The sequence below is a fragment of the Hirundo rustica genome, chromosome 5, assembly GCF_015227805.2.
Source record: "Hirundo rustica isolate bHirRus1 chromosome 5, bHirRus1.pri.v3, whole genome shotgun sequence".
NCBI classification, from domain to species: Eukaryota; Metazoa; Chordata; class Aves; order Passeriformes; family Hirundinidae; genus Hirundo; species Hirundo rustica.
The window spans coordinates 43,301,724-43,317,196 of record NC_053454.1 but is presented as its reverse complement, the minus strand read 5'-3'; the positions used below and the strand labels follow the sequence as shown (position 1 = coordinate 43,317,196).

Sequence of the window (15,473 nt, the reverse complement as noted above, 5' to 3'; positions counted from 1 at the left end):
GCGCCCGGCCGCGGGTCGAGTCCGCCCCGCCCCGTGCCGGGGCAGGACTACATCTCCCAGAGCTGCCCTCGGGGGCGGCGACTGCCGCCGCTGCCGACCCATCCGCGGCCCGGGCGGCTCTCGGCGGGAGCGGGGCCGGGCGTGCCGTGGGCGTGCCGTGGGCGGCGCTCGGGAGGGAGGCGCGCCCGGCGCGGGAGAGCCGAGCGGGACATGGCCGAGGCGGGGCCGCTGCCGTCCGCGGCGGTGCCCGAGGGATCGCCCGGCGCCCAGCCCCGGAGGGTCCGCCGCGGGAGCGAGGGGTCGGGGCCGCGGGAGCTGCCCGGCGGCGACACGCGGGAGCTGCTGGAGGAGGTGGAGATGCAGATCGGCGACGTGAGTGCGGCGCGCTGCCCTCGGGCGGGCTCCGGGGCCCCCTCGGGGACGGTGCCGGGCGCCGGCCACCCCCAACCTCTCTGCCGTCCCTCCAGGCCGCCTTCTCGCTGGCGAAGATCCTGGAAGCGACGTCGGCCGTGTCGGCCCAGGTGGAGGAGCTGGCCACCAAGTGCTCGGAGAACGCCCGGTTCCTCAGGACGTGGCGGGACCTGCTGAGGGAGGGCTACGAGTCCCTGAAGCCCAGCGGCTGACGCTGGCCCTGCCCGCCGAGCCGCCCGCTCGTCCCGGGCTGCGGCGGGGGTCTTTTCCACCGCCCCCTCTAGGGAACGCACGTGGAGTCTTGTTTTTCCCCAGAATTCTTTCACAGATACTTGAGGGCTCTCATATGGATGTTTTATGTTAGTCTACGGAATACAAATAAACTTTGTTTAGGGAATCTGTTTTGACTTTTAGATTCTTCGTTGAAGCTCAAGCCAGCTCATACTCTTCCTTCCTTTTTTTTTTTTTTTTTTTTTTTTTTTTTTTTTTTTTTTTTTTCTCCTCCTCTCTCTTTCGTGCTAACGTGGTAGATACAAAGTTAGTATGTGTGCTACGTTCAGAACTCATTCCTGGTAGGGAAGTCCTATGATAAAGAATTGTCAGCCCTCCTTTTTAAGAGCTGTCACCAGCAGAAACCCTGCCAACCGCAGAGAAACTTCAACTAACTTCAGTTTTTTGTTATGCACGCTTTTTCTTCATGTTGAGTATGGGATAATGTGGCAAGTTGTAGCTTATTTATGAGCTGTAAAAAAACTTGTATCTCGAGTCTTTTAGCAGTATTGCAATGTATGTCTGTAAAGCTGCAGATTTTTTTTAAAGCTGCAAGATGTTTTATTACTGCAAACAATTTTACCCTACCTTTTGTAATAAAGTGCCTTATGATGGACCATATATCTCTGCAGGGTAGAAGTTTAACAGCATTGTTTTCTAATAGGATGGGTTATTTTGAACTGCAAGTAAAAGCTTCCATTAGTTAGAAAAGAATCTGTGACATGTCCCATTGCTGGGGAAGCACGTCAGAGCTTTTCCAGTGTTTGGTCCTGGTTTTATCTTTGCCTTAAGCAGTGACTAGTTTGATAGTCTAGACCTTATGTTATTAGAACCTTTTGGAATGAAAGAGGCTGATCTGTAATAAATAGCTGTCCTGACACTCCTGTACCTTTACCAGACACTGTGGAAAAAAGTAATGCTGAGATGCAATGGCAGGCTGCAGGAGAACATGACTGCCATGACTTAATAGCAGACCTTATTTTTACTTATAGGACTTTGAGAAAGACCCACTGTAGTTTGCTTATCAAAACAATAAAGATGTTGCAAAAATTCTGAAGTATTGACTATTATTGTGTTACTGATGGAAACAAAGGTGACAGTGAATATAACCATAATCACGTGTAATGAAAAACAAGTAATGGCAAAGTCAGGGATCCTTGCATATTGAGATATGCAAAGGCAGTTACAGTCCTTGGGAGGGCTTGGCCCCTCGGAGTAAGGAGTTCTGTTGAATTGAGTTCTACTTGTCCCAGTTAAAGGCAATCCACGTGGCAGGATTTTGCTTAGGTGTTTTTAACCCCCACAACCCAAAATATTGCTAAACAGCTTGGAAAAGAAATCGTTTTGTTCAGCAGATAATATTTTATTTCAGTAGAACATACAGTAGTGGAAACAAGATGCTTAACAATCTTCAGTTTCAAGATAATCCAAAATTCTGTAAACAGTTGAAGTGTGAGTCACACTTCTTCAAAATTCTACTTCTTATACTGTTAAGAAGTTAAGTGCAAACATTGGAATTATCTTTTAACTTAAAGTAGTTTCAAATCAATGCAAAAAAAAGCTTTTTTTTTACCTTTTTGGGCTTCTAGGCCATCAGACTGAATACGGTACTGAAAGAAGAAGGGAAGTTGTAATAATTCATAACAAAAAAGATTCTCTTCAGTAAGAATGTGTGAAGGAACTGCCTCTATGGGATTGTTTCAGATGGGATATTATTTATTTTTCCCTTGTAATTCTGGGAAGTAAAATGCTTCAAAAAGCACTGAATGGCTGTGGTCTTTAAATTACTTTAACTATAATGTGCTCAGTCATGTACAAAGTGATTAAAATGTAGATGTCATGACAGCTATTAAAACTGATGATTTTCTGTTTGACCATCTCCCTTTTATGTAGAGAGACATCTTAAGACTGGAACTTGTTGAAGTCTGCAAGCTGTGTTGAGCTACTTTTGGTAGCCTGTTAAGGAAAGTGAGGAAAAGAGCAGCAGCAAGATATTGGCATACTCAGTCCAGGCTTTCCAGAGTAAGAAGAGGGAAACTGCCAACAGTTAAAGCTGGGGGACACTCACTTGGGAAAAAAAAAAAATCAAACCCAAACCTCTCCTTTTTATTTTTTTCTTCACCTTTTTATTTTTTTCTTCACCACAGTTCTGGTTCTGCCTGAATTAGAATCTTAAAGATCATCTAGTCCCAGCCTCTCCCTGCCACGGGCAGGGACACCTCCCAGTACACCAGGCTGATCGAGGCCTTGTCCAACCTGGCAACTGCATTAGAGGTATCATTACAATTTCACTACTGCCTTTACATGAGTGAAATAGTCTGTAAATTTATAAAAAGGAGTATAATTTTCACTTGTCTGGCTTTGACAAATATAGTTAGCTGACCAAATTGTGAAATTTAAATGTTTTTCTTACGGCTATTGCTCCTTAAAGCTTTTTAAGAGATGATGCAGCCTAAATAGAGACAGTCAGAAACTTTCTAGGAGGAGAAAATACATTTCTTAATGAGGAAACCAGTCAACTCTTAAAAAATCAGCTGTTGAAATGGGAACTTAAAAAAAGAAAAAGAAAAAAGAAAACAAACACACACACACACACACACACACACACACACACACACACACGCACTTCCCCATAAATAGATGGTTTTGAAACAATCTGCTTTCAGGATGAGATGCTTCAAATGACAATTTTTTTTTTTTTTTTTTTCTCCACACACTCTTGGCTTCTTGAAGAAAAAAGCCCCAAACAACTGATTTCTCATTCTGATCTAGGATGAATTGTCAAAATGTCAGGTACTGCTGTGAGATGGTAAAATGCCAGTTCTACCTGCAAACAGACACATGGCTCCCTCTTCTTCCCGCAGTGGTTCCTGTGAGCCCTGATGTCACACCTCTCTCATTTTCCTCCTGGCTGTAAAGCAGCAAGCCCACGGATGTGAAGCTACCAGTGCCGATGTCACCGTGAGGACTCAAAATGCAATTACGTGTATGAATTTAGTCTTGTGGACTGTGTAGTCACTGAAGCATCAGAAGAGTCTGTACAAAGCACAGGCTTCGTAACCTTTGGTGTGATTTCATGCATTGGCCACATCTCTACCCAAATGAATGACGGACCGTATGGTTTCTGGCTGCCTTTACCTCTTTTGGATCTTCTTTGTCTGTAGTTGTACCAAACCTGATGAATCATTTCTTTGAAAGGTCGTGTAGTCAAAGTGTAGAGAAGAGGATTCAAAGCACTATTTATTGGCAGTATAAAAATCACCACCCAAGAAGTTATGGTACCTTAGGGAGGGAAAAAGAGAGGCAGCTGTAATATGCATCCCAGTGTTTGCACTTGTTAGTTTGCATAAGCACTTGATGCCAACGCAACACAGCTTCCTGGTGAGAAGGGGAGGTCATGTGCTCTTAGTTCCTGGAACAACAGGTGCTTTTTCTTCTTTCTGTTACACTTGCACTGCCTCTTATCTCCCTCTGTTTCCAGTACTCCCTGCAAAAGCTGACATTTATTATTCTCCCAGAGTTCAATTTATCCCTCTTCTCTATGCCAAAACTTCCTATTTGCCCTGATAAACTTCTTATTCTGGCTGAGCCCCTTTTTCTTGCCCCAAAACCTTTTGTCTCTGCTTTGCTCCTTATCTCTCTTCCTGTGATCTCTGTTCCCCATCCTCTTCCCAGGACTGATGACATGCAGTCCTAATGATGCCCCTGATGTTCTGTCTTCCTGCAAAACTATCCTCCATTCCCTGTATCCCTTCAGAGCCAGGTTTTCTCTCCTGCACCAGGACTTCTCTATTCCTCCCCCTTGTTGATAAGAGTTTCTCTGTTCACTGCCTGCCTATGTCAGTCTGTGCTTCTTTACAACATCCCTTTCTCTTCCTTTACTGTTTGGGAGATAAGTTATCTGAGGGGCAGGTGGAGAAGGGATAGGATTAAAGTGCTGAAAGATGTCAGTGGGTGCCCTCCATTGCATTATTTGACTTATAAAATTGTTATAGAACTGTTCCAAGAGAGACAAAACACTTAGTTGATGCACTTCCTCTGGGACACCCCCCAGGCCCCTCTCCGGTTTTACAACTTTGTTGCAATATCAAACATTCCTGTTGACACCCATCACAATGGTTACATTTTTGGAAACAAGCGTGGAACAAGCGGGTGTTTGGTTCCAAAACTGTCACAAGGTATCACTGAGAAAAAGCAAATGCCCTCAAGCGGGGTTTACAATTTGTGTCAATTCGGTCAGTTAGCTGTCACGTCTTTAGTTTCGTGAAATGAGCGATTACTGCTTAATCTGGTTCATCTATCGCAGAACATTAATTTGCTGAACTCAAGATCACCCTGTGATTCCATAAAATTTCTTCAAGGTTTCTTGACTTATAATACAGCTGCTTCTACTTTTCACAATATTTTCTTTCAAATATCATAGGTGGTTTGGTATCTTCTTGAAGAAGAATTTTAAAAGATTTAAAATAACTGAGTATTTGACATAATCAGTGTAACTTCCAGACATTTGAGATACAAGTCTAAACTTTGAAAATCTCAACTCCCAACCCTCCTGGTCAGCACATAAGTCAAAATCATCTGATCTAAAACATTTTCTTGCCAATGAAATTTTGTCACATATATCTGTACTCTGACTCTGAATCCATTGTTGCTGATTGTTCTGTTCATGCTCACATGTCCTTTCTAACAGGGTTTACAAGCCCCACACAAAGAGGCTTTTTTTTCTGGCATCTACTGGTATTGCAAAGAGAAGGAAAAAATTAAGGGACAATTTTAGTCTTTTAGGTTACACTATTTTTACATGGGAATATATTCACAGCTTGAAGAAGATAAGCAGAGCTTTATGTAACTTAATGAGCTGAACTGTAAATACCAGCATGTAAAATAAAGTTATTTCAGAATAAGTTACATTATAAATTAGATGGAAAATACTATATTGTCTTGAGCCATTTAGGCAACAGAACCAGCAAAAGTCCTAAGATGAGAAAAGCCAATGCAACTCAGCCTTGATTTTCAAATATATTTCGTACACCTTATAGGTATTATATGCAGACAAACTTGAACAATTTGAATTTTGAAGTTTTTTTATGTAACTCAGAGGTGGTTAATCTTTCAGGATTACAGTAATACAGTTAATTAAATAGCAAAACAATATAGGTCATTATATTGTGTGTACATCTATATAGATAAAGAACCTGAAGTTAACTGCAGCAATATAGTTAATTTCATTAAATTATTTTTCTTTTGAAGAAGAAGAAACATTTCATGCAGGCACTGTTGAAACAGCTTCATAAAAGAAAGGACCTACCTGGTATTTCTACTCGAAGTAAAGAAAGGAGTTTCAAAATAAAAATAGGTATCCAACATAGCGCATCAGTAAATACAATGAAGAAAAAACGTTTAGCAAGGATCATCTCTTTTTTAATATGATTCCGAATTTCAGTAGCCATAATAGCTGTCTGGTGAACACTGTAGAACATGCTCCCATAGGAAAACACGATGATGATAAAAGCTGCCAAGTTTACACCTGTTTAAAAGTTTAAATTAATTATACCTTAAGATAACAATGGCAATTTTACATCACCTATTTGCAGTCTGGGTAATAAAGAAGAATATTTAATCTAAACTGCTAGTCCTATGGAATTAAGTGGCCAGAAAATCTAAGTCCGTCCTCATCTGAAGACTGCATTTTTGCCTCTACTCAGGTATTCATTTTATTCACTGATAACTGGCAAATGACTGCCATCTGATTAAAACGAAATAGTTCTCTGACCCTACTGTTGCTCTACTTCCCTAACTTAGTCTATTAATTCAAGAACATAATGGGCAATAATTTCTACTTTCTCTGCCCTTTATGCATTTTAAGATAAGTAGGTACACATCTAATACAGTAAAGTATTTATATTGGAAATAGTCTTTAAATGCTTCCTGGTGCATCTAAATCCAAGGAGGTGTGAACATCACAGCTATCTTATTTGTTTGAAAACTTGGTTCCTTTGCAGCTCTAGTAATACATAAAGAAGAAATGCAACTTACCTAAGAAAATCACAACAGAGTAAATCTGACTTCCTGAACTTTCTGATTGTTCTGAATGAAGAGGAAAACAGACGCCATTGGTGCCATAGTAGTTCCTGAAAAATTCCTTATTGCTCAGTGGGATAAAAGCAACAGCAAACCCAATTATCCAGATAAGAACCAAAATGGAAATTGTCCTGCATTTTCTGGGCTTCAAACACCTAAAAGGATAAACTATGCAGATGTATTTTTCCAAAGTCAGATAAGTCAACAGTAAGACTGACACCTCTGTAGACAGAATAGCCAGCGATCCAACCAATTGACAGTGAATACTGTCCATCCACAACTGAGCGTGCTTGTTGTATTCTCCACGATATTTAAGATCAAAAGCTCCAATCACAAATAAATATATTCCCATCAGACAGTCAGCACCTGTGGGCACAGTGCTTAACATCATTATTTACACATCTGAATTTCCCATTCTCTCTGTATATGTATATTGGAAAACAGACACATGCACACATAAATATATATAAGTATAACAAGTTAGTTAATACATAGATGTAAAATCATTATTGCATCTGGAATGCTATTATGAATTACAATTAAGGTAGTATTATTTTATATTCTTTTTCATTTTTTTTGTTTTCCTTTTCATTTGGACTTTCAGTCCATGTTTCAAGTTTGTTTTCATTTTTAAAAGCTCTGATAAAATTGGCTTGCAAATAGAAAAATATACAGCTGTATTTATATAAATATTCTTCCAACCCTTTTTTATTAGGTCTTATTTCTTTATTTCTTTATTAATATTTGGCTTAAGATAATTTTCTTGGAGTCGGCCATCTCTGTTGGATTCAAAGTTTATTTTTTTCCTCCTCATGTTAGTTCAAAACTCATGTCCATAGTGTTCTAAGACTAGTAAGGGGAGATGACCTGTCAACACAGAACTGAAGGCTTCTTGGGTATTTTGTATAGTATTCAGATTGTTTTATGGGAAAAACAAAGTTTCAAAATCACTGTATTTAGAAATGTTGCAATAATTGTTAAAAATATATTAAAAAGATATTTTATTAAATATATTAAATACATATAAATATTTATTTAATAATATTTAATGTCATTATTATTTATTTTTTTTCATTTACATAATGTCAACAGTGTTGACAACTACCTAACAAAATTAATCTAATTAATTGCATTTTTGCAATCCTTATAGACTCTCCTGTATCAAGAGACTCAGGATTACAGTGATTGTACTGCCAAGTAGTTCATCCATAAACTTGTCTTGCTTTCAGGACTAAAATTTAAAAAAAAAAAAAAAAAAAAAAAAAAAAAAAAAAAAAAAAAAAAAAAAAAAAAAAAAAAAAAAATAAAATCACCCTAATTCCTACTATTGGGGAGCTAAGATAGATGGATTTTCTATATTTGTATAAACAACCTTTTGTTTGTGCAAAGAATAGAATATTTGAACACAATATAATGTCAACATTACATATAATGTCAATCATTACTTACTGAGAAATGCATAGTGAAATATAGGTTCGTGGGCATTTGAAATATTGGAATTTTATTCCTTCTTGCTGAAGAAAGTGGGAATTTGACAGAATTCCCGCGGCACGAAAATCACACGTGAAACCTTTGGAATGTTGAAGCTGCCAAAGGCAGCTTTTAATGAGACCTCCCGGTATATGAGCCGCAGTATTTTGTGGTTTTGTTTGCAACATCACGAGAGCAGAGTTAATCCCACGCTGGAAGTATGTCACTATAATATCATAACAAATGTCATACACGCTACGAGCAGACTGAAAAGATAGTCGAGATACGGCGTACTCACAGCAGAGAGACATTATGGAGATGGCGTGCAGCTTGTTCTCAGATCTGATATAAGGCCTCATGCAGATAACAAAAATGTTTCCAAAGCAGGTAACGGCAGATACAACCCAGACAAACACTCTCTGTACGATGCTAGCTAAAAGATTCTCAAGGGAGGAAATCCCATCAGTGTTGGGTTTGCAGCTGCGCACATGGGGAGCGTATCCGCAGTACTGGAATTTCTTAAAGTATCTGGTTGTGAGAAACAGGTGAGAAATCATTCCAGATTCATCGTCAAAATATCACAACTATTTAGTAGCTACTCAGAAAACATATTCTGAAAGAAGAAATATAAAAATTTGTCAAAATTTGACAACTGCTCATGTGCTGCTTTTCATATACATTTGTTTTCAATTATCCAGTATTCCGTAATTGTAAAATTCAGGCCAAAGAAAGCGAACTTTCTAAAATAATCTACTTACATGTGGGAAAGATTTCTCAGGGGTTTGAACATTCTCCTCTGGATGTTTGTAATTTCAATGCCCTCCAGGCTGCTGTAAAAATATATTCTCAGTAAAAGGCCACAGAAACTCAGTAGTAAAAATGAATTTTTATGAGCATTTAGTTGTGATTTTATGATTATAGGAAACCAGAGAAGAACTTTAATTGCATCTAATCTGTCAATATTTCGAAACTTGATCAATAAGTCTGTGTAAAATCTCAAGTGGAGCAAAAAGGATTTTCAAATAATTTTGATAAATTCGCTATTCTTCCAGATTAATGAAGACTCTTCCAGACTCTTAATGCTGCTCTCAGTCATGAGAATTCAATGAATGTCTGTTTAGTATGTCACCCTTTCAAAGTACTATTCTACTGATGTTCTTTTATCATCTCTGGGAAAATAATAACCGGTTCTAGTAGTAATATTTTTACACAGATCTTCTCTCTTTTATCCCAGGGAGTGCTTTACTGGACAAACAAGCCAGGCCAAGAACTCAGTCTTCATATTGTCAAAAACAGCAGGAAGCTGGGACACAGAACACAGCATGTAAGAAAAAAATGCTGGCTTTTTTGTGACACACAGGTGGGATTCCTTATTTTAAAGTTATATATATATATATATATATGAAAGCAGAAATATTTTTTTCCCTGCAGTGCTAGATCAATAAAATTTAACTCTGTAAGACATTCTTTTAGAAATTCAGGTTCTGTATTCTTCCAGTCCATCCCATTCTCTGGTTAGATGTGCAACTTGTCAGGGGTCTTTGGATCTCCTTGTGGGGAGCCTTATTTGGATTTGTCGTTCAAAGATTTGAATGTAATACTCGTGTGAGTTCTGAACAAATTTAGGCAAAAACAGAGAAAAGTACAGACTTACTGGCTAGTTTATGTGGTTTGATGGGCAGAAATGAGAAAGCCCCAACATGGAAGTGAGCTACTTTCATCTAAGTGCTGCAATGAGTCCTAGGGAGTGCTTTCCCCAACCATTTTTACTATTTCAAACCAATGAAGAGGGCACTATTTCAAACAGATGAAGAGGGTGTTCTACAAACTGCCTGGTGTTCTATAAAATACAGTTGCCTATGGATCTATCCCAAGATTTAACAGTTTTTTTTTAGCTAAAAAACATGGAAGACCATGATCACTGAGTTGTATGAGTTCTTTGGTGTTAAATAATAGATAAAAGAATAAAATTGCGCTGTAGCTTGACTGTTAAGGGGGTAACTGGTTATTATTTTCTGTGCTCAGCTGCTTATTTTCATGACAGTTATACAGATTCAGTATTTTCAGCTCTTAAGCCATTTACCAAGTTTAGTTGAACTTGGCCAGGGTGTTCTAGTCACTGTGAGAGAGCTGGTCTGATCAGCAAAGGCATGTATACTGCTGGCTACAGCTCACACATAATCATCAGCTCAAATCTCAAACTCCTACTGCACTTCTGCCCAAGAAAACATCTGGTTTTTAATCTCCACAGCCATTTTTAATAGGGCCTGTTGCAATAGGACTAGGGGTAATGGTTTTAAACTAAAAGATGGTAGATTTAGACTAGATATTAGGAAGAAATTTTTTATGAATAGGTGGTGAAAAACTGGAATAGGTGGTCTAGAGAGGTGGTAGGTCAATCCCTAGGGATATTCCTGCTTAGGTGGAACAGAGCTCTGAGCAACCTGATCTAGCTGATGATATCCCTGCTCATTGCAGGGGAGTTGAACTACAGGACTTTTAAGGGTCACTTCCAAAACAAATTATTCTATGATTTTGAAGCGATGTCTGACAAGAACCAATGCTGTGCTATACACCAAGGGGGTTACTTCAGATGTGAAGTGACCAGTGAAGATGCACTTAAATCTACTGCAGGATAATTTCAGATTTGCAAGATTGTTGCTGTGCTGTCTCAGAGTTTTAGGAGGAGCTCTGCTGGCAGAATTCAAGTTAGAGTTGCTGTCTTAGTGCACATGCAAAAACTCCCCCTAATTGCACCAGGGGCAATTTCTTACCAAACATATTCTGGATCATGTGCTACTGAGGGAGATGTGCATAATCACAAAGAAAATAGAGCTAAAATATAAAAACTTGGTACTTACAGGGATTTGAGTTTAATTAGAAAATCAAACTGGTCTATTTGTATTTTCTTGATGGGGTTGTAAGAAAGGTTCCTATAAATACAACAAAAGTAACTTTGGCTACATTTCTTACAGTTTGTTCTAAACACAAAGTCAATCTACTTTTACAGTTTAATCCTGGTATCACATTAAGTGTTCCCATGCAATTATTAATTTCTCATGCTGTAGCTAGCATAGCTCATTTTGTATGTACTAACAAGACCTAGAAAAAGGTAGAATTTGAACATACTGTCTTTTGGGAAATGAAAATGCACATCTTTTACAAAATTATTCTGGACAAAATGCTATATAGAATTGCTTTGGGTGTGTTTTTTAGGCAGAATTTAAATGATGCACCTAAACAAATGTGTTATTTTTCCTAACATGTATGACTGAAAATATCATATCAAATCAGGAATGTACAGTTATGTATAATAATAAACAAGAATCCTTACAGTTGTGAAAGCTCCTTTAGTTCCTTAAATATATATGGAGGAAGTGATTCAATCCTGTTGCTGGCCAAATCTCTGCAGAAACACACAGGTTACAGTAAGTTCTTAATATACACAGTAATTTTACTGAAGAGTTTTGCAGTTTCAATATACAAAATTTTGTTTACTAATTACAATATTTATAGGTTATCAGAAATCTGGACTATAAAAGGATGATGTTAAAACAAGGTGGGAAGCTAGATCTATCACTTCTTGCTTTGTCTCATTAGTTCAGACATAGCACTAGATACATAATTTATTGTTAGTTTATTTCCATCAAAAAGAAAGTAAAGTACCATTATTTTGGCTTGTAGAAGCTTACAAATTAATTAAATATATTGTTACATGATGGCACATGGGCTAAACAGCACGTCTTTACTTTGGTTACTTATCTCTACCTTTCACCTTATTCTCACTGTGCAGAAATCCTAATAGCAGGGGAAAAAAGGTCTCAGTCCAGCCAAAACTGTCAAACTGGTCTAAAAGACACCAAAGGCACACATGCACCTGGATTGTAGTCATACAAGAATAATTAATATTAGGAGCTAATATTCAGGAATTAATATTCAGGGAACACAATGTGAGAAAAGGTCCAATATGATTGATACAGATGATGTATTTTTATTGATTATTTCTTTCCTGTTCAATATATATTCTAAAAAATATCCTAAGGAGGGATGTCATTTCCATAGCATGTTATATGAAATAGAATTTATGATGAATGATATTTCTAATATAAATCACAAAACTGTGTCTTGTACAAATAAGAGAAGAAATCTACTCACAATTCATCTAACATCTGGAGAGAAGAAAAGCTGTTTTCATTAAGGGAGCTGATTTTATTTTGTCTCATCACCCTGAAAGAATAAAACAAAGTTACGTTGCTTCTTCTTGGTGTTTATTTGATTTTGGAGATAAGGTTTTATAAACTTTAAAAGTTCTCTGTTCTCTGCATCTTCAAATATTTGCCCAATTCAGTTAACAAGTTAACTGCATCTAGAAGTTTACCATTTCATCATTTGATAAATAACTTTTTTTGCCTATACATCCCAAACATGCATGTACTTCTGTAAATATGTATATGTATACACACAAATTCACCCATGGCAGGCTAATGTAAGTTGACTGAGGGCAGGAGGAGGGCTGGGGCTTGTCACCTAATAATGTCTCAGACACAGGGACACGGTTATGCAACTTTTCATTCACCCTTATTTCATCTCCACTGAGCTTATTCCTTAAATGAACTACCTGGATTTTAAAAATTACGAGAAAGCCAAGAACATGGGTACTGCAGAAGAGTTAAAAATTGAAAGTGACACTCACCATGGAGCCTACTGATCTACCAAAAAGTAAAAGGGATTTTCTGAGGATGGTAACTTCATAACTGAAGAATCTTTGGAGAAAATTCTAAAATTAATGAGCCAGCCAACTCACCAGCCAATCAAAATATGCAACATGCTAAGTATTTTGTATGTTTGCTGGTTCTCATTATGAGATCTTTGACTCCAATAAAAAGGTTATAATGAAAATTTCTAAATTATAGTATCAGCCAAAGTCTCTTCAGTGAAGTCTTGTTACATATTTCAATGCTGATCTTTGCTGTAAAATATAAACAGTGGATATTCTCTGTGGTGCTCATTTCAAACCAAACATTTTAATTTAATATCCTCAAGAGATAAATAACCATAATACTCAGGAAACTTTTATATTGGCTGTAATGAATCACTTGACTGTTCAGAATAAGCACATCTCACTCTGGCTAGCTAGCATATCCAATTACTTACAGTACAGTTAGAGTGCTGCAGGACATGAAAGTGGCATTTTTCACATGATGGATATGGTTGCCTTCAAGGTCTCTGAGATATAAAAGAACCCCATCAATCATTGAAAATAAACTCAGGCACTTTTTCGAAGGTAATTGAGGAAAAATACTACTAGAACTTGACTAGACAGAGGAGAATGGGAGGCAGGCATGTAATACTTCTGCACACTTAACTGATGAGTTCAGGCCATCAGCCCTGCAGTGACCCAGCAGGCACTCTTCATGATCCAGATCCCCGTGAGAAAAATTGACGTGGAAGTGCCATACAAAGACAACAAAATACTATTTTTCTGGTGAAATAAGGTGGACTTACAGCCAGTTTAATCTTGGCATATATTGGCACAGAGGTTTATCAGGCAAACGAGCGAGAGAATTATTCATCATCTCTCTAAAAAAAGAGGAGAAAGAGTACAGCTGGTTATATTTGCACATACAGTATAGAAAAAAATTAATGTCTCTTATGTACTTCTGAAAAAAAAACCATTCCAATCTTGAATAATTTTTAAAGTAGTATTATTTTCTTCCACATATTTCCCCTGCGGCATTCTGTGCAGCGGTATTTTATCCTTAGCTTGTTAACGACCAGGTAAAGGAAAGATGTTCACTTCACTGCTATCAATATGAAACGTAGCAATCCAATACAAACCTACCAATCAGTCAGAACATGTAACTTCTATGGATGATGGAGGAAGTGGGATGTGGAGGGAGGTTTCCCTCTGGGATGCAGGGGAAGAGGGTCCCTCATCTTTGGGGCTGGAGAGGGCAGCGGCAGATCACAGACAGGGTCTTGGGGAGGGGGGCGGGCTGCCACCAGGGCAGGGATTGTGGGCCCTCTCCTGTCGTACCATGGCTCTGGAGGACACCTGGAACCCAGTGCTGCAGCTGCCTGGACCCTGCCCTCTCAGTGACACCTTTTATCATTTTCCCCACCCTTCTCCCTCTACTTTTCCAGACACCGTGTGTCCACTGCTGCCAAAATCCTCCTACTCCAGCGCATTTCGTCCGGGGCAAGGGAAAGCTGCAGGTGTACTGCCAGCACTCTGGGGGGAGCAAGCACAGTCGATGTAAAAAGGTTTCTATATGCATAAGCCCTTCCTATTCTGTTCTTTTAAAATTTTTAAGTCTTGTTTTATACTTACAGAAGAATAAGGGATTTGAGTCCATAGAATGTTAATGGATAGATCCGATTTATTCTGTTGTTTTCAATTATCCTATAAGTTGCAGCAAAATATGTATCAGATTGATAACTGACTTCAGTCTTAAATTGAAGAGATAATAAAAGGTAACAAGATTTGTAGTGAATTTCCTAAAAACTCCAGTCAAAAACTACTTAAAAAATTTGACACACTATTCCTTGACAGGTGAATATATTAATTGGATTATTTTCCTTTCAGAAAAAATAATTTTTTTAAAAAAGGTAACTTAGAGAAAATCATTTCTTTCAACTTAGAAAAAGTGTTTTCCTTTGAGGCTTTTAAATCCTTTGATCAAGACACTTTGGATGGATTCTCTGTAAAAACAAAGTAGCATAGCCTAATAGTATTATGTGACAATCCAGCAGTCCCAAACATGCAGAAGAATGTAAGACATATTATTTGCTTATTTTTAATAACTTAGTCAAAATCTCTCTGAAAAGCAGTAATAAGCAGTAATAAGTAATAAGCAGTAATAAGTAAAAATATTTCAGGTTATGACAGTAGTGTTGTCTGGACATTTAAAGCACTATTTACAGGAAAAGACCGGCCCAAAAAAATGTCTGTCTACTGTTTTATAGTACCTGGGTTATTTAATATATTCATTTGTAACAAGCAATTGCTAATAAACCTTGTTTACTGTTGTTATGAGTCATCACTCATTGAAGCCACTGAGGCTCAAGAACTATTTTCTGCTATCACCAAAGCCAATTGCATTTTTTACCACTCTAACAGGAGTTCCTTAGTTATTAGCTAGTGCAATGCTGTGCACAAAAATGAAAGCAAACAAAATATTTATATCTATTTATATTTAAATTAATTATTTATTAAGTAAATAAATATGCAAGTAAGAAAA

At 38.0% G+C, this 15,473-nt stretch overlaps 2 protein-coding genes across 6 annotated transcripts in view; one reads left to right on the top strand and one right to left on the bottom strand.

Annotated features, from left to right (window-relative positions):
• The first annotated feature begins 210 nt into the window (after nt 1-210).
• Nucleotides 211-886, top strand: C5H4orf46 (chromosome 5 C4orf46 homolog). The gene is made up of 2 exons (XM_040064658.2): nt 211-372; nt 468-886. The coding sequence occupies exons 1-2, from the start codon at nt 211-213 to the stop codon at nt 621-623; spliced, it is 318 nt and encodes a 105-aa protein (XP_039920592.1). The 3' UTR covers nt 624-886.
• A 1,179-nt stretch (nt 887-2,065) lies between these two features.
• The window catches only part of RXFP1 (relaxin family peptide receptor 1), a 47,256-nt gene continuing 33,848 nt past the window's right edge, over nt 2,066-15,473 (bottom strand). For 2 of the 5 annotated variants that reach the window (XM_040064651.1, XM_040064654.1), the window contains 11 exons: nt 14,564-14,635; nt 13,738-13,812; nt 13,387-13,458; nt 12,388-12,459; nt 11,567-11,638; nt 11,094-11,165; nt 8,991-9,062; nt 8,531-8,760; nt 6,718-7,128; nt 5,990-6,208; nt 2,066-3,963 (listed from right to left, as the gene is read on the bottom strand). In XM_040064651.1, coding sequence (XP_039920585.1) covers nt 3,662-3,963; nt 5,990-6,208; nt 6,718-7,128; nt 8,531-8,760; nt 8,991-9,062; nt 11,094-11,165; nt 11,567-11,638; nt 12,388-12,459; nt 13,387-13,458; nt 13,738-13,812; nt 14,564-14,635 — 1,669 coding nt within the window. In that variant the 3' untranslated portion in view covers nt 2,066-3,661. The remainder of the gene's footprint in view (nt 3,964-5,989; nt 6,209-6,717; nt 7,129-8,530; nt 8,761-8,990; nt 9,063-11,093; nt 11,166-11,566; nt 11,639-12,387; nt 12,460-13,386; nt 13,459-13,737; nt 13,813-14,563; nt 14,636-15,473) is intronic. The other 3 variants (XM_040064652.2, XM_040064653.2, XM_058420679.1) reach the window with 3 other exon arrangements.

Excerpts from the sequence above, each read along its gene's own strand:
- C5H4orf46 (XM_040064658.2), top strand. The coding sequence starts at position 211 with ATGGCCGAGGCGGGGCCGCTGCCGTCCGCGGCGGTGCCCGAGGGATCG. Across the intron at positions 373-467 it reads TGGAGATGCAGATCGGCGAC|GCCGCCTTCTCGCTGGCGAA; the intron begins GTGAGTGCGGCG and ends CCGTCCCTCCAG.